General features: G+C 43.3%; 1 protein-coding gene across 3 annotated transcripts in view; it reads left to right on the top strand.

The window, feature by feature from the left end:
• The first annotated feature begins 1,442 nt into the window (after positions 1 to 1,442).
• The window catches only part of lca5 (lebercilin LCA5), an 84,097-nt gene continuing 67,339 nt past the window's right edge, over positions 1,443 to 18,200 (top strand). The window contains exons 1-4 of one of the 3 annotated variants that reach the window (XM_078212442.1): positions 1,685 to 2,154; positions 4,359 to 4,484; positions 11,747 to 11,778; positions 12,391 to 12,790. In XM_078212442.1, the coding sequence (XP_078068568.1) occupies positions 12,427 to 12,790 (364 nt within the window). In that variant the 5' untranslated portion in view covers positions 1,685 to 2,154; positions 4,359 to 4,484; positions 11,747 to 11,778; positions 12,391 to 12,426. Of the gene's footprint in view, positions 2,155 to 4,358; positions 4,485 to 11,746; positions 11,779 to 12,390; positions 12,791 to 18,200 lie in introns of all 3 variants that reach the window. The other 2 variants (XM_078212441.1, XM_078212443.1) reach the window with 2 other exon arrangements.

Below are 18,200 nucleotides of genomic sequence, written 5' to 3'. Positions count from 1 at the left end.
ATATCCGATATTGGTTTGAGGAAAATGCTTAGAAATAATTCATTATAATATGTATTGTTCTGTTGTTATGAGGTAGAATTTAAAGAAATGATGATAAATTTAAAATTAGGGGTACAGACACTAGCATAGATCAGCAAGAATAGAAGTGGCTTGGGATAGAATGCAGGCAGCAGAGATTTGGGCATACTGAAGTTTCTGGCAGATGGGAGGGTAGCCAAGAAAACATTATAATCATCAAGTCTGGAGGTTACAAACAAATAAACAAAGATTTCAGGAGTAACTGAACTGAGGTAAGGATGGAAGCAGGCAATGTTATGAAGAGGTTCAAGGGGACGGCGGTTCATCTTGGAGTCAAATAGGTTGATAACAGTCCAATCCAGTCTAAGACAATGGCCAGGGCAGATAATTTACTCAGCAGGGAGACTGCTAAGTTCGTGGTGACTGATAAAGATGACGGCTTTGGTGAAAGAAGTTACAGTTCATCCAAAATTGGATGTCTGACGAGGATTCTGACAGCACGGAGGTAGGGGAGAGGAAAAGAGAAGTTGTGAAAGGCAAGGGTTGCCAACCCTTCAGTGTTGGTGTGGATTCTCCCGGAATTGGATCAATCCACACTGACTGCACAGTCAAGCAACATCCAGTTGGGTAATGAGTCTTTTTGCTTTCCAACTGGCATAGGAAGGCTGTGCACCACAAGGATGGTGACTCATGGCTGGAGTGTGGGAATCAAAGTTGGCAACACTTGGAAACCATGATGTGGAAACTTGGAAAGACTGCACAGTTAAGGCATAACTGTGTGTTCCCAGCCTGCACACAGAAAAGGACTCCATGACTTCAGAAGATATAACCTCAGGGAGTTAGTAGATAGGAATCTTCCAGTTTCCCTTTTTGGGCCTGGGTGTCTTTTTCCTGTTTGCTTTGCCTCTTCCAGGAGATTGCGGAATCTCCTGGAAGTGAGCAGTTACACAGCATGATTGCAGCTAGGGCTGGCTTTATGGACTGGCTGGTCATTTCTCCTATGTACCTAAACACAGAAGTCAGCAGATTTAGCAAAAGTGTCCTCTTTGACCTGGAATCTGCTCCAGGTACAGTTCTGACGAAAGGTCATTCGCCCGAAGCGTTAACTCTGCTCCTCTTCCCATACAAACAAAACAAATTGCAACTCTAATAAGACACCAGGGGGTTGGTCCAGTCTCTTCAAACTTAATCCCCAAAAGTCCCATTTTCACAGAGGGGCACAACTACTAGGAAATCTCTTTCTAATGAAAGAGACTTGAGCTTAACGCTGTTCCCCCCATCCATCCACCCACCAACAGCCTGACCTGCTGAGAGTTTTGCAGCATTTCTGTGTTTGTTGATGCAATTGCGATGGTGTTGCGGGTGGGGCTAGGCTCTGGCAGCTTGCCCGGGGTTACCCTGGCAGCCTCTGTAAATATTGCCCCGGGAGGAGCGCGCCACAGAGCGACTGGGTGAGAGCGCGGCCGCTGGAGGGGAGAGTCTCCAATAGCAACGGTGGGGAGCACGCTCGCGGGAGGGGAGAGTCTCCAATAGCAACGGTGAAAAGCACGCTCGCGGGAGGGGAGAGTCTCCAATAGCAACGGTGGGGAGCACGCTCGCGGGAGGGGAGAGTCTCCAATAGCAACGGTGGGGAGCACGCTCGCGGGAGGGGAGAGTCTCCAATAGCAACGGTGGGGAGCACGCTCGCGGGAGGGGAGAGTCTCCAATAGCAACGGTGGGGAGCACGCTCGCGGGAGGGGAGGGTCTCCAATAGCAACGGCGGAACGTGCTCGCGGGGGAGGGGGAGGGTCTCCAATAGCAACGGCGGGGAGCACGCTCGCCGGAGGGGAGGGTCTCCAATAGCAACGGCGGAACGTGCTCGCGGGAGGGGAGGGTCTCCAATAGCAACGGCGGGGAGCACACTCGCCGGAGGGGAGGGTCTCCAATAGCAACGGCGGGGAGCACACTCGCCGGAGGGGAGGGTCTCCAATAGCAACGGCCGAGCGTGCTCGCGGTATCGAATAGCAACGGCTCGGGGAGGGGGGCCCGGTGAGACAGAGCGAGGCGCAGGGAAGAGCGGCCCCGAAGCCAGCCAGGACCGCCAGGCCACCCTGGCCCAGCTGGGACCTTAGCTGGCCGCACCGGCGGAGGGTCGAGGTGAGGAATTAATTTCCGTGCGTGGAAGCCGACTCCATTTTGTGTGACTCCCCGTCCCTGGGGTCGCTTGTTTCCCGGCCCTGAGCCCCACCGCCCTCTCCCCTCTGAGCCCCACCGCCCTCTCCCCTCTGAGCCCCAGCGGCCTGACAAGCAGCCTGAGCCCCGGCTGGAGGATTACATGGGAGCGAGGAGCTGGCGCTACTCGCCTGGTATCCGGCTGTTCACATCAGATTATTTTCGAGCTGTTATTATTATTGACTCCGGGTCTAACTTGTCCGCCTTTATCATCTGCCTCCTTGCTTGGGACAGCTGATTCTTGTTTCCCTCACACCGTTCTGGTTTCTTATCGATTGCCCCGAAACCAGCAATTGTGGATTTTAATTCGATCTTCTTAAGATAGACCTGAAATCTTTACTCAATTCTGAAGCTTTAGATTACTCAGTGTAATTGGTATGTTTGTTAAAAGTTATCAGCTTTTATTGTTTTTAACTGCTGGAGGTTGTCAAGTTGCAAAAATGTTACTTTGTGAGCAGATTTTCTGTGAATAGCGTTTGCACATTGTCGAATCTGAAACTGGTTTATACCATTGCTACCCCCTAGTTTCACAGTCATACAACAAGGTGCAATGAACACAGGCCTTCTAAACTGTTAGCTTGATCCGAAGAGTCAGTTCAGTGTTATTCCTTGCCAGTTTCGTCAATCAGCCAAGCTGCTCTTTCTGTGTGTTTCAAGTTCTGCACCAAGGGACGTTTTCTGTCACCTGTGGATCGAAGGTAGCTGACTACTTCGACTGGCATGTTATTTAGTGTGGTCAGGGTTGAAATGCAACACATTGTCCCTTGTCCGAAAGATGTGCTAGTTAGGTGCGTTGGCCATGCTAAATTCTCCCTCGGTGTACCCAAAAGCCGGAGTGTGGCGAATAGAGGATTTTCACAGTAACTTCATTGGAGCGTTAATATAAGCCAACTTGAGACACTAATGAATAAACTTAAAAAAAACTTTTCACTGTGGTTTTCATAGGATCATAGAATCTGCAGCCCATCAACTCTGCACCGATGACAATCCCACCCAGGTCCTATCCCCGTAACCCCACATATTTACCCTCCTAATCCCACTGACAATAAGGGACAATTTATCATGGCCAATCAACCTAACCCACACATCTTTGGACTGTGGGAGGAAACGAGAGCACCCAGAAGAAACCCACGCAGACACGGGGAGAATGTCTGTATGGAGTTTGCACAGTCACCCGAGGCCGGAATTGAACCCGGGTCCCAGCTGTGAGGCAGCAGTGCTAACTACTGTGCCACTGATTTTCTTGACACTAATCAGGGAGAAGAAGTTACATGTATGGGAGTGACAGTTTCTATGTGGGTGATTTGCACTGCATTTTTTATTCATTATGGGACATGGACGTTGCTGGCTGGCCAGCATTTATTGCCCATCCCGAGTTGCCCTTGAGAAGGCAATGTTGAGCTGCCACCTTGAATTGCTGCAGTCCGTGTTCTGTGGGTTGACCCACAATGCCATTAGGGAAGGAATTCCAGGATTTTGGCCCACTGACTGAAGGAATGGTGATATATTTCCAAGTCAGGATGGTGAGTGGCTTGGAGGGGAATTTGCAGGTGGTGGTGTTCCCAAGTATTTGCTGCCCTTGTCCTTCTCGATGAAAGTGGTCATGCATTTGGAAGATGCTGTCTAAGGATCTTTGGTGAATTGCTGCAGTGCATCTTGTAGATAGTACACACTGCTTCTACTGAGCATCGGTGATGGAGGGAGTGGGTGTTTGTTCGATGTGGTGCCAATCAAGTGGGCTGCTTTGTCTTGGATGGTGTCAATAAGAACATAAGAACTAGGAGCAGGAGTAGGTCATCTGGCCCCGCCATTCAATAAGATCATGGCTGATCTTTTCGTGGACTCAGCTCCACTTACCTGCCCACTCACCATATTCCTTTACTGTTCAAAAATTTGTCTATCCTTGCCTTAAAAACATTCAATGAGGTAGCCTCAACTGCTTCACTGGGCAGGGAATTCCACAGATTCACAACCCTTTGGGTGAAGAGGTTCCTCCTCAACTCAGGCCTAAATCTGTTTCCCCTTATTTTGAGGCCATGGCCCCTAGTTCTAGTTTCACCTGCCAGTGGAAACAACTTCCCTGCTTCTACATTATCTATTCCCTTCATAATCTTATATGTTTCTATAAGGTCTCCCGTCATTCTTCTGAATTCCTCCAGAAGTCCTCTTGAGTGTTCGAGCTGAAGTGGGGAGTATTCCATCACACTCCTGATTTGTGCCTTGTAGATGGTGGATAAGCTTTGGGGAGTCAGGAGGTGAGTTACTCGCTGCAGTATTCCGAGCCTCTGATCTGCTCTTGTAGCCACTGTGTTTATGTGATGAGTCCAGTTGAGTTTCTGGTCAATCGTAATCCCAAGGATTTTGACAGTGGGAGATTCAGTGATGGTAACACCATTGAATGTCAAGGTGGTTAGAATGTCTCTTATGGTGATGGTTATTGCCTGGCATTTGTGTGGCACGTATGTTACTTGCCACTTGTCAGCCCAAGCCTGAATATTGTCCAGATCTTGTTGCATTTGAACATGGACTGCTTCAGTATCTGAGGAGCCGCAAATGGTGCTGAACATTGTGCAATCATCAACAAACATCATCACTTCTGACCTTATGACGGAGGGAAGGTCATTGATGAAGCAGCTGAAGATTGTTGGGCCTAGCACACAACCCTGAGGGACACCTGCAGAGATGTCCTGGAGCTGAGATCTCTGACCCTCCACAACCACAACCATCTTTCTATGTATCAGGAATGACTCCAACCAGCAGAGAGTTTGCCCCCTGGTACCCATTGATTCCAGTTTTACTGGGGCTCCTTGCTGCCACACTCGGTCGAATGTGACCTTGATGTCTAGGGCTGTCACTCTCACTTCACCTTCGGAATTCAGCTCTTTCGTCCATGTTTGAACCAAGGCTGTAATGAGGTCAGGAGCTGAGTGACCCTGGCGAAACCCAAACTGGGATGACTGAGCAGGTGTTGCTTGATAGCACTGTTGATGCTTTACTGAGATGGCACTTTACTGATGATCGAGAGTAGACTGATTGGGTGGTAATTGGCCAGGTTGGATTTGTCCTGCTTTTTGTGTTTCGGACACACATGGGCAATTTTCCACATTGTCGGGTAGATGCCAGTGTTGTAAATGTAGTGGAAGAGCTTGGCAAGGGGAGCGGCAAGTTCTGGAGCACAAGTCTTCAGTACTATTACCGGAATGTTGTCAGGGCACATTGCCTTTTCAGTATCCAGTGCCTCCAACCGTTTCTTGATATCATGTGGAGTGAATCAAATTCGCTGGAGACTGGCATCTAAGATGACTGGAGGAGGTCAAGATGGATCATCCACTTGGCATTTCTAGCTGAAGATTGCTGCGAATGCTTCAGCCTTATCTTTTGCACTGATGTGCTGGGCTCCTCCATTATTGAGGATGGAGATATTTGTGGAGCCCCCTCCTCCAGTGATTTGTTTAATTGTCCACCCCAATCGCGACTGTGATGTGACAGGACTGCAGAGCTTGGATCTGACCTGTTGGTTGTGGGATCACTTGCTGTTTATGCAGTTTGGCATGCAAATTGTCCTGTTTAGTAGCTTCATCAGGTTGACGTTTTTAGGTATGCCTGGTGTTCCTGGCATGCCCTCCTGCACTCTCCATTGAACCAGGGTTGATCCTCTGGCTTGATGGTAATGTTGAGTGGGGAATATGTCGGGCCATGGGGTTGCAGATTGTGTTGGAGTATAGTTCCACTGCTGTTGATGGCCCACAGTGCCTCATAGATGCCCAGTCTTGAATTGCTAGAACTGTTCGACATCTGTCCCATTTAGCACAGTGATAGTGCCGCACAACATGATGCAGGTTATTCTCAATGTGAACGCGGGGCTTCGTCTCCACAAAGACTGTGCGGTTGTCACTCTTACCAATACCGTCATGGACAGATGCATCTGCAGCCGGCAGATTGGCAAGGATGAGGTCAAGTATGTATTTTCCTCTTGTTGGTTCCTTCACCACCTGCTGCAGACTCAGTCTAGCAGTTATATCCTTTAGGACCCCATCAGCTTGATCAGTAGTGCTGCTGCCGAGCCACTCTTGATGGTGGACTTTGAAATCCCCCACCCAGAGTACATTTTGCCTCCTTACCACCCTCAGTGCTTCCTCCAAGTGTTGTTCAACATGGAGGAATACTGATTCATTAGCTGAAGGAGAACGGTACATGTTAATCAGTAAGAAGTTTCCTCGCCCATGTTTAACCTGAAGCCATGAAACTTCATGGGGTCCCGAATTGATGTTAAGGACTTCCAGGCAACTCCCTCACGACTGTATACCACTGTGCTGCCACCTCTGCTGGGTCTGTCCTGCTGGAGGGACATATCCAGGAATGGTAATGGTGGTGTCTTGGGTGTTATCTGTAAGGTATGATTCCGTGAATACGACTACATCAGGCTGTTGCTTAACTAGTCTGTGAGACAGCTCTTTCAATTTGGGCACCGGCCCCCAGATGTTAGTAAGGAGGACTTTGCAGGGTCAACAGCGCTTTTTTTGTTGCCATTGTCTTCTCCGGTGCTTAGGTCAATGCCAGGTGGTCCGTCTGGTTTAATTTCTTTGTTGAGACTCAGGAGTTCTTTGATTAGGATGCTGTGTGTTTTTGCCCTTGCTTTCAGTCTTGATAGATTGTAGAACTTTCCATCTGACCTAGTGTGCAAGTCGACTCCTTCCATATCTGCAGGGAAGGCAAAAGTCAGGAGCATGGATAAGAAGATGCCAAACAAACTGTGCACTAGGATACAGCCCTGTTTCGCTCCATTCTTCACTGTGAAACTGTTGGAAGTGGAGTCAATAAACTCTACAGTGTAGCGAGTGTAGCTCCAAAAACACCATCCAAGGATGAAGCAGTTCTCTTGATTGGCACCCAATCCACCAGCTTAAACATACATTCCTTCCATGACTGACGAACAGTTGCAGCAGTGCCATCTACAAGATCCACTGCAGAAACTCAGTAAGGCTCCTTCGACAGCACACTCCAAACTTGCAAACTCTACCACTAAAAGGACAAGGGCAGCACATGCATGGTAACACCATCGCCTGCATGTACCCTCCAAGCCACGCACAATCCTGAATTGAAACTATATCACTGTTCCTTCAATGTCCTAGAAATAAATCCTGAAACTCCGTTCCTAACAGCACTATTTGTGTACCTATGACCACATGGACTGGAATGATTCAAGAAGGTGGCTCACCACCATCTTCTCAAGGGCAGTTAGGAATAGGCAGCAAATGGTGGCCTGGACAATGACGCCCACATTCTGTGAAGGAATTTTTAAAAAAAGTGCTGCTTGTCATGGAAGGAGCGGATGCGACTGAGGAGCTTTTATGGACAGCTTTTTTTTGCAGAGTCTTGTAGAGCTGTGCTCTGCTGACTCTGTTGAATGCCTTAGCGAGATTCACGAAAGTACGGTAGAGAGGTATAACCTATTTCGTATACTTCCCTCGTAGCTGGCATATGGAGAAGATCATGTCCGTAGTAGAGCTGCTTGTATAGAAACTGCATTGTGCTTCTAGGTACACTCGGCCTGCAAGTAAATTGAATATTTTACATATGACCCTAGCAAAGGTTTTCCCTGAGACACTAAGGCGTGAAATGACCCTGTAGTTATTTCAGTCTGTGTTGGCTTTGTTTTTGGACAGCGTGATGATTTTTGCATCCCGCATCTCCTGTGGAATGGAGCCTACTTTCAAGCAGAAAAGGAGAAGATCATAAAAATGTGGTAATAGATGGGACTTTCCACACTTTTGCAGTTTGGTTGGAATTACACCTTTGCTGGGTGTCTTTCTATTTTCTAAGCAGTTTATGGCTTTCTCAAACTCAAGTGATGAAGGTTCTTCATCTAACTCATCCATGATGGGAAGGAAAGCATCAACTGCAGACTGGGAGATGACCATCTCACAGAAAACAGCTCCTGGTAGTATTCAGCTCCGAGGGACATCTGCTTACTTCATGGGATCATAAAATCCCTACAGTGCAGTAGGAAGCCATTTGGCTCTTTGAGTCTGCACTGACTCTTCAAAGAGCATCTTACCCAGGCCCTTTCCCCGTAACCCCATATATTTAGCCCACTAATTCCCCTAGCCTATACATGTTAGGACACTAAGGTACAACTTAGCATGGCCAATCAACCTTACCAATCTTTGGACTGTGGGAGGAAACCGGAGCACCTGGAGGAAACCCACACAGACATGGGGAGAGCATGCAAACTCCACACAGAGAGTCACCCAAGGCTAGAATCGAACCCAGGTCTCTGGCACTGTGAGGCTGCAGTGCTAACCACTGTGCCGGCCCATAGTGCCAGGTGAGTATTTCTTCATTCTCTGACTTCATGCAGAACATGGATGACTTGCAGCTATTAAGAAAGGAAGCTCAACAATTTCCAGCTTCGCTGTCTGGGTGTATTTTGAGTATATCTTGGCAGGTCAAAATCATAAATGTGGCTTCATTTCAAAGGCAAAGCTCCCATGCTTGTTAATGTTCATCAAACGGGTGGTTTCTTTGGTTTGGGCATGTCCACAGGATGGAAGGCAGTTGCATGCTCAAGGAGTCTGCATGGTGAGGTAGCAGGAGCTACCTTCAGATGACCAGCTGGATGCAAAACGTTCTGCTTGAGGAATGCTTGCAAGCGTGACATGATGGCCCTAAATATTGATTATCACACCTGGGAGTCACTAGCTGACCAAGAAAGAAAATGGCAGCATCACCTGTGGGTTGGTGTGCACCACACGATGACCAGTGGCTACAGCAGTTTGGCAACAATGTCAAAAACACTAAGAGTTGGTGGCTTCATGTGTGACAGAACCAGCCTCTCGAGATTGGCCTCTTTAGCTATCAACACATGAAGACACCCCATCTGAAATGGATTTGTTTACTATGTGTCCGTCAACTTTTGTAGATGAAAGGATGCCGATACGGAAGTTGGCTAACATTGTCATTTTATTTAAAAATACACTTTTTTTGGTTTCTTTGCACAGTTAATCCAAAAACTGGTAGATTACTTGTATTTCCCAATGTTGCTCTTCCACCAGTTACAAACAATTGCAGAAGAATTCTTCTGAAATATTTTAGCTCTGCCTGTTGCTTTCTCGTGGTATAAGGAACTCTGTACTGTTGTTCACTGAATGTTCTTTTTGTGAAGTGTGCTGCCTGTGGTCATTTAAATAATCATCATTCTGAACAGGTGCATTCCAGCTGCTAGTGACAGCTGACCTTAAAATAATACTGGTGTTGTTACTTTGTGGATTCTTTGTAGGATATGCTAGAATTGCAAAATGTACAAGGCCAATGTTCAGATTATAACTGAAAATGACTTTCCTGTACAGCTTCTAAACTTTCAAGTCACAGCGTACACTTATAACATCTTTTATATGGAAATATCTCTCAAAGTACATCATTGTATTTTAATTTGATAAAAATGGATGTCAGGTCCAAGATGATGATGATATGGTGTTATCAAGAGAGGTGTGTTTTCAGGAAGATCTTATAAGAAGTGAGGGAAATGAAGAAGCAGAGGGATTTAGGGAGAGGATTCTAGAGCATGGGGCTGAGATGGATAATGGCACCATGTTCAGGTGAAGGAAATGGGATTGTATAAGAGACCAGAAGGGCAAGCAAATGGCGTAGTGGCCTGTAGTATCGAGAAAGGGTAAAGCCAGGAATTTGCAAACAAGGGCAAGGATTTTAAATTGGAACCATTGGGAGACTGGGTATCAGTGTAGGTCAACAACAAACAGGAATGATGGTGTGCAGGATAGGACAGACAATTGGGAATTAGATGAACTGAAGATTGCAGAGTTGTATGAACTAAGTCTTACAAGTGATTCTGAGAGCTTTGGCAGAGCTAGGAAATGTTAGGTGGATGGAAGGGTAGTGTTTGTGGTAGAGTATGGAGAGGATACAGTAGCAGTCGTTCAGGTTGGTTAAATAGGATGCTGAGATTCTAAACATTGGTTCAACTTGAGAACAGTGATGGTCTTGGTCAAGGTATTTTTTGTGGTGCATTCCAAAGATGATGGCTTCAGCCTATCCCATATTTAACTAGAGGAAATTGTAGCTTATTTAAGATTGAATACAGAATGTGATACAGAGAGCAGTAAGAGTTTTTTAAAAATAGGGAATCAAACAGGCATTTGATGAGGAATAATGGCACTTAACTCTACAATCTGTGAACTCTTGGACTGTCTGGATGAACCAAAATATATTTTCCAGTCCTACATATTCCCATGTGTCAAATTTCACTCTAATAATCTGGGCCTTCGTCAGGTAACTGGTGCTTGATGTGAGCAAAGTCCAGTTGACAAATTTATTGTTTTTACATCAGTTCAAAATGAATCCTCCATTTATGCTCTTGTAACTTCTGATAAATGCACAGTTTAACGATACAGCAATTTTTAACCTCGGTTTTTAAAGTGTGCTGTATTAATATTTTTTCATGCTTTTTCATTGTTGATAGTATCTAGAGAAAAATATCACTCAAGAAATAAAAAAGTGTATTTGAACCAGTCCAGTGCTTTACAGATTATTTATATTTACCCAATAACTGATAGTGGCCCAACAAATTATTTGAGGGAATACGATTAACAATTCATCCTGATCACCAATGTTAAGTCAACCCAAAGAATATCCATTAAACTCAACCATCCAAACCTGAGTATCTTATGGCATTGCCCTTATCCCTCAGTCCACAAGCAAAGGATCTATCATATCATTTTGTAACATTGACGTCACCTCCTGCTAAACCTAACCCTAAACCTTCAGTCCTGTCACCAATTAAATATTTATTCAAATTCATTTTGAATAGAAACATTTACTGCTTTTATATAATCTGAGGGAAGAAAGCACCAGATGTTTTTTTTAAAAAGTCATACATGAGGCTTGTTTATTTTAATTTGTGTTTTAGTTTAGCAGCTGGAGAAGTCATCACTATAGTCTATTCATTTCACTTTTCGAAAGACGAGGATTATGTCGCTCTTCAGTTTTTTTTTCTAGTGAAAATAAGTTTAGCTTTGTTAGCCTCTAGCATAGGAACATAAGACATAGGAGTGATTGGAGTCTGGAACAAACTTCCTGACAGGGTGGTGGAGGCAGGTTTGATCAAGGTATTCAAAAGGGAATTGGATTCCTCTCTGAAATGAAAGAATGTGCAAGGTTACGGGAATAAGGCATGAGAATGGGATTAGATAGAATGCTCTTTCAGAGAGCCAGTGCAGACTCAGTGGGCCAAATGGCCTCCTCCTGCATGCGAATTATTCTGATTCTGTACTAAGCAAGCTTCTTTAAATATAATGTTATTTTAAAGAAAAACGTTAGTCATTCTATCAGTTTTTATGCTAGTTACTGACAGTGATTTGACAGTGGCTCAATGTCAAAAAAGCTTTTTAGAATAGTGATTAACTTAACTAGTTCAACATTTGTACTAACAAGCATAGCACAGTGTTGGAAAATTGTTATTTGTAAGGTTGGTAATACATATGCTTTTCTGTCTCCTCAGACGATCTGGCTGTATGACAAAACTATTTCAAGGTAGCTAGAAAATTGATATTTTATGATTCAACATGTTGTACAATATTTCATCAACAAATGTGCTGTTGGTCATGCTTTCATATGCTTTGAATATAACCTGCTCCTCTGAAATTTAGACTCTCTGGTTTTATTTTTATTCTTCAGGCATTTAGATATTGGCTGTCAGCAAACCTTGACTTCTTCAACAGTATATTTGAGCATCAATCCCTAGAGAGATTTTATTTTATATGTTTCCTATGCCTGATCTTTAGCAGACAGATTAAATTTTTCACTTACTGCTATTGAGTGTCCTAAATAAAGAGATTATAGACATCAAAGTGGCTATAAAGTTTCTGTCCTCTTAATCAGGCTGTCCGTAGAATAGGTGTTTTGCAAATTGGAATAATCGCACTGCTAAATTAGGGAGCATCGAGTGTGGTTTTTTGTTTTTGTGTGGGTGTATGGGGGTATGGTGGGGAATAAGGGCAGTGTTGTTCTATGCTGTCCTTGCTTCATAAGCTATAAGAGTCAACAAAAAACATTCCAATTCCCAGCACAGCATTGCCTTACTTTGATAAAAATTCACAGGATTGCATTCAACTCACTGAAAAATGATTTATTTTTATTTTCAAGCCTAAAGGTTGTGGATGAGAACTGTCTTGGACCAACATGGAATCCCAAAATGGATACTTTAATGAAGACATTACAGTAGATTCAGAAACTGAAAGAATTCTGCACTCTGGTAGAGCTAGTTCACGAAGAAAGTTTGTAACAAATGGTAATAGCTCATGCAGTGACAAAAAAAAGAAAATCAAATCACTTCAAAGTAGTGGGAACACAATGAGAGATCCAGTGAAGACTAAAAAGAACATGGACTATGATAAAAATAGTGACTCCTATTATTCAGACGACTGTGATGATTCATCATATACGTCTGATCAGTATTACTCAGAAACCTCCAGATCCAGAACACCTAGTCCTAAGAGAAAAGGACAAGCAAAACAAAAGTCTCTCAATCCAAACCATAATCAAGGTAAGCTTGTTCATTTTATTTGTAACTATAGTTAAAATCATTTTTGGGCAGAATGTTAAGAGAAATTACTAATGATATCCTGTAATTTTAAAAAGTGAATTTAGGAGAACTTGATTCAGCCTGAAGAAGCTCCTTAACCGGTTTAAGGATGCCATTGAGTAATAGTGGAATTCCTTACCTTTACTCCCTTTTGAACTGAAAAGTATGACTTGAAAGACAGTTTAAAAGGATCCAGGATCATTTCTGGACTTAACAAGAAGTTGGTTCAAAACATGGAAAACAGGAGTATTCAGGAGATGTGCTTATTTCATTCTGTGGATTGTAGAAGACATCCCTCACTGTTTACTCATTGGCAGATTAAAATGTGTCTTCCAATCATCCCTGAGATATGCACCTGTACACATGTACACATTTAAAGAGCTATCACTTTTACAATTGCATCCAAGCACCTTGGCTTTGTTGCTGTGCATTAATAAATGCTGATTCAGCTGGCTTTCTGAGTCTTGATACTTGCAATTTTCAAGTGTATAATGTTACATTGACTGAGGTGTTAAATTCCATGGTCTTTTATTGTTTGTAGTTTACATTAGTGACATGAATACTGATATTGATTTATCAATTCTGATAACCTTTAAATAGGGAAAGCATGAGAATCTGAGGTGCAGCTGAGATTTGCAGAACAGTTTCAATCCATTATTATCAATTGCAAAGATACTTGGCAAATATTAATACCAAGAAATGTGCAGTAGTGCACATTGATCAGAAAAGTATATTCTCTATCTACAATAAACATAACAATCAGAAGTGGCTCTGATTCAGTAGATTAATTACTTCAATATCAAGACAATACCATGAAGCAATAGAAATTCTAATAGAATGTTAGTTTCATAGATTTCTCCAATCATGTTCATTCTATGGAAGTTAGACAAAGGTTTTACAATTCAATAGTCAGAAACAGAGTACAGTATTCAGTTCTAATCAGCAAACATCATATTGCAACAAGAAGTTTGCTTGGATACAAACAGACTGGATAGGTGAATACGTGGCTAAAGGGGTGATGTAGAAAGAAGGGCTTCCATTTTGTTAAGACACTCACACAGGTTCAGGGACAGGCAGAAAGGGGCAAATGGACATGAGACTATGCCTGAGTGAGGCGTAGATTGAGTGAGAAGTTGGGAATATTGTTTGGAGAGAAATTCTGGTAAGCTTTTCTTGATTTTAAATTTAGATTAAGAGTTAAATTTTTACTTTCAAACGTTGTTAGTTGAATAAGCCTAGTTAAACAATGAGCTGCCTAAAGTGGCAGTTAATCAGCTGTCAATCAGCTGAAAGTTGCCTTCAATAGGTGTTAATTACTGTAGCAGAAAGCTGAGCAACCTGCTGATTCATTAGAAGCTCTATTTAAACTCGCCCGCAGAAAGGGACATACTTGGATGCTGCACTTGGTTGAGGTCATTGGGTTACATTGAAGCTTCATATGTTTCATATGAAGCAATTTTTTAAAGCTGCATCCCGGCCTTTTGGCTAAGATGCAAATGAGCTCAAGTCTTGGAGGAGGTGTTGCTTTGCTCCTCCAATCAACTTGGCTCATGTAGATCAGGCCCAGGACAGGGTGATTTGGTCGCTCGCCCTGTCTTGTCAGCCTGGGTCTGAAATGTCTCAACTAGACTCTGAATTGGATTTGATTTGATTGAATTGGAAAAGTATAAAAAAAAGGGACATACAGACACCAGACCACGTTTGGATGAAATGAAGATTGAATGAGGAGTTGGGGGAATATGGTTCAGGTGGGAATTTCTGGTACAGTGCGAAAGAGGTGTTCCTTTTTCTATTTTTTTTGGCTTCCGGTGGTTGGTGAATTTCCTTCCTTGTCTCCAAGCTAGGTGAGTGCAACTTTCTGTTTCTTTATCTGTGTTAATTATTGACTAATTAAATTATGTTGGACAGAAATGGCAGGGCTGGTGGTATGCCATGACTGCAGCATATGGAAATCTGGAATGCACTGCAATCCTGGAAAACCGTATTTGCAGTAAGTATCTGCAGCTTGGCCAACTTCGGTTCCGAGCTGCTGAGCTGAAATTCTAAGTTGCAGACAGGCGGGACATCATGGAGAGAGAGAGAGTTACCTGGACTCTATGTTCCAGGAGGCAATCGCTCCTCTTCAGCTCGGCAGAATGTTGAAGTTGGCCGATGGTCAAGGAGAGCAGGGTGTGGCTGCAAGTCAGGCACATAGGGAAACCAGCATTTAGTGATGGAGAAGCCCAAGCCCTGACTTTGTTGAACAGGAATGAGGTGCTTTTTGGATGAGGAGAAAGTGGATAAGTGGACTGACAGTGGCACCTTGGTGAAGGATGCCATTCAAGTGAAGGAAATGAAGAGGAATGTGGTATTTTATTTCTAATAAAAAAGGGATAAAGAGATATGGGGAATGGGTGGGGAGATGGATTTGAGATCAGAGAGAGATCAGCCATGATCTGATTGAACAGCGGAGCAGGCTCAAGAGGCTAAATTTGCCTACTTCTCCTAATTCCTATGTTCCTATGTATTAACAGGAGGCAATACAGTCAGGGAGGATAAATATAATTGTCTACAGTCGAGAGCGTGAGTCCAGATAACTGTGTTGCCTATCTGGTGTCAGCATCAAGAACATCTGCTCTGGGCTGCAGAGGGATTATAAACAGCTAACGGCTCAATTGAAAAACAGAACCTCAAGGGTAGTAATCTCTGGATTATTGTGTGAGCCACGAGCAAGGTGGCGTGGGTAAATAAGATGAGAGAGATGGATGTGTGGCTCAAAGATTGGTGTGGAAAAAATGGGTTTTGATTCCATTGGCCCCAGTACTGGGGAAAGTGGAAGTTGTACCGTTGAGACAGTCTACACTTTAACCAAACTGGGACTAGTGTTCTAGAAAATCATATAACTAGGGTGGCAGAGAAAGCTTTGAACATTAGGGGGGAGGGGTCATATGAGAAGATATATCGTAAAGTAAATGGAAAAAACAATGTAAATGGAGCAGGGCAGGAATTTGGGTAATGAGTTCCAGAGTGTGACAGGAAGGCACAGAACATTTAATTGTAAGAGTGCACCAGCAGATGAAGCTGAAAAAAAAGAGTTTAAGGTCCTATGTCTGATTGCATGTAGCATTTGTAACAAAAGGGATGAATTGTTAGCACAGATAGAGATAAATATGTGTGACCTCATGGTCACCTTTCAACCATGTTTCTTAATACCTGAGACTGGGACCTGATTGTTGAAGGGTATTTGACGCATCAAATCACCAGGAAGTTAGGAAAAGATGGTGGGAATAGCAACAAGGAATGGCAAGAAGTCACTTGTGGGAGTAGTTTATAGACTCCTAAAAGTAGTTCCTAATTCTGTAGGATGGAGCATACAGGAAGAAATAAATGGGGTGTGTAAGAAAGGTACTGTGATGATCATGGGTGACTATTGTCTACATGTATATTGAGAGAATCAGATTGGCAAAGGTAGCTTGGAAAATAAATTCATCTCTTTTTTTAGATAATTTCTTAGAGCAGTAAATTCTAGTGTCAACAGGGAACAGGCTCTATCCTAGACTTGGTAATGTACAACGAATCAGAATTAATCAATAACCTCGTGGGAAAGAACCTCTAGGTGACAGTGATCACAATAATGTAGAATTTCATATTCAGTTTGAAATGGAGAAGCAAAGGGTCCTTGACTAGTGTTTTAAACCTAAATAAAGGTGAGTACAAAGGCAGAGTTGGCGAAGGTGGCCTGGGTAACAATAAGGTTGAAAGGTAGTACAGTCGAGTCACAGTGGCAGACTTTTAAAGAGATATTTAATAATGCTCAGAAACATTTTATCCTAGTGATAAAGGGAGGCTGTTTCAGAAGGATGCATCATCTGTGGCTAAATAAGGAAGTCAGGATGGTATTAAATTGAAAAGAAACACTGTACAAATCTACAAAGATTAGTGGTAGGTCAGAGGATTGGACCGATGTTTAAAGAGAATGACTAAAAAGAGACAAAGCAGAGTATGAGAGAAAGATAGCTAGTGATATACAAGCAGATAGTAAAAGTTTCTACAAGTATTTGAATAGGAAAAGAGTAACTAAAGCTAGTGTTGGTCCGAGAGAGAGAGTCTGGCCAATTGATAATTTTTTGATTTGATTTATTATTGTCACATATATTAGTATACAGTGAAAAATATTGTTTCTTCCTTCCAAACAGATAAAACATACCGTTCATAGAGAAGGAAACGAGAGAGTGCAGAATGTAGTGTTACACATAGCTAGGTTGTAGAGAAAGATCAACTTAATGCGAGGTAGGTCCATTCAAAAGTCTGATGGCAGCAGGGAAGAAGTTGTTCTGGAGTTGATGGGTACGTGGCCTCAGACTTTTGTATCTTTTTCCCGACAGAAGAAGGTGGAAGAGAGAATATCCGGGGTGTGTAGGGTCCTTAATTATGCTGGCTGCTTTTCTGAGGCAGTGGGAAGTGTAGACAGAGTCAGTGAAGGGGAGGCTGGTCAGCATGATGGATTGGGCTACATTCACGACCTTTTGTAGTTTCTTGCGGCCTTGGGCAGAGCAGGAGCCATACCAAGCTGTGATGCAACCAGAAAGAATGCTTTCTATGGTGCATCTGTAAAAGTTGGTGAGAGGTAGCTGACATGCCAAATTTCCTTAGTCTTCTGAGAAAGTAGAGGCATTGTTGGGCTTTGTTATCTATAGTGTCGACGTGGGGGGAACCAGGACAGGTTGTTGGTGATCTGGACACCTAAAAACTTGAAACTTTCGGCCATTTCTACTTTGTCCCCATTGATGTAGAATGGAAAACAAAGAAATGGCAGAGCTGTTGAACAGGCATTTTTGTGTCTTGTCATGGTAGAGGACTTAGAAAACTTCCCGAATGTTCTTGAAAATCAAGAGATGATGGGGAGGGATGAAATTAATACATGTACCATCACCAGAGTGCTTGGAAAACTATTTAACTTAAAGGCTGACAAGTCCTTGGGACTAGATGGCCTGTATCCTCAGACCTTAAAAGAAGTGGTGGCACAGATAGCAGATACATTGCTTATAATCTTCCAAAATTCCTTGGATTCTGGAAAGATTACATTGGATTGGAAAATAGCGAATGTAACATCTTTATTTTAAAAAAAGAGGGAGGTAGAAAGCAGAAAACTACATGCCAGTTAACTAACATCTGTCACACGGAAACTGCTGGAATCCATTATTAAGGAGGTTATAACAGGATACTTAGATAATCACAATTTGATCAGGAAGGCTTCATGAAAGAGAAATCAGGTTTAACTAATCTATTAGTTACCTTGACAGTAACATTCATGGTGGATAAAGAGGAACCAGTAAATGCGTGCTTGGATTTCCAAAAGGCACCAAAGGTCACTAAACATGATGAGAGCACA

The sequence above is a fragment of the Mustelus asterias genome, chromosome 5 (genome assembly GCF_964213995.1).
Source record: "Mustelus asterias chromosome 5, sMusAst1.hap1.1, whole genome shotgun sequence".
Taxonomy (NCBI): Eukaryota; Metazoa; Chordata; class Chondrichthyes; order Carcharhiniformes; family Triakidae; genus Mustelus; species Mustelus asterias.
Note: the sequence above shows the minus strand (reverse complement) of the source record. Positions and strands in the feature narration are given on the sequence as shown.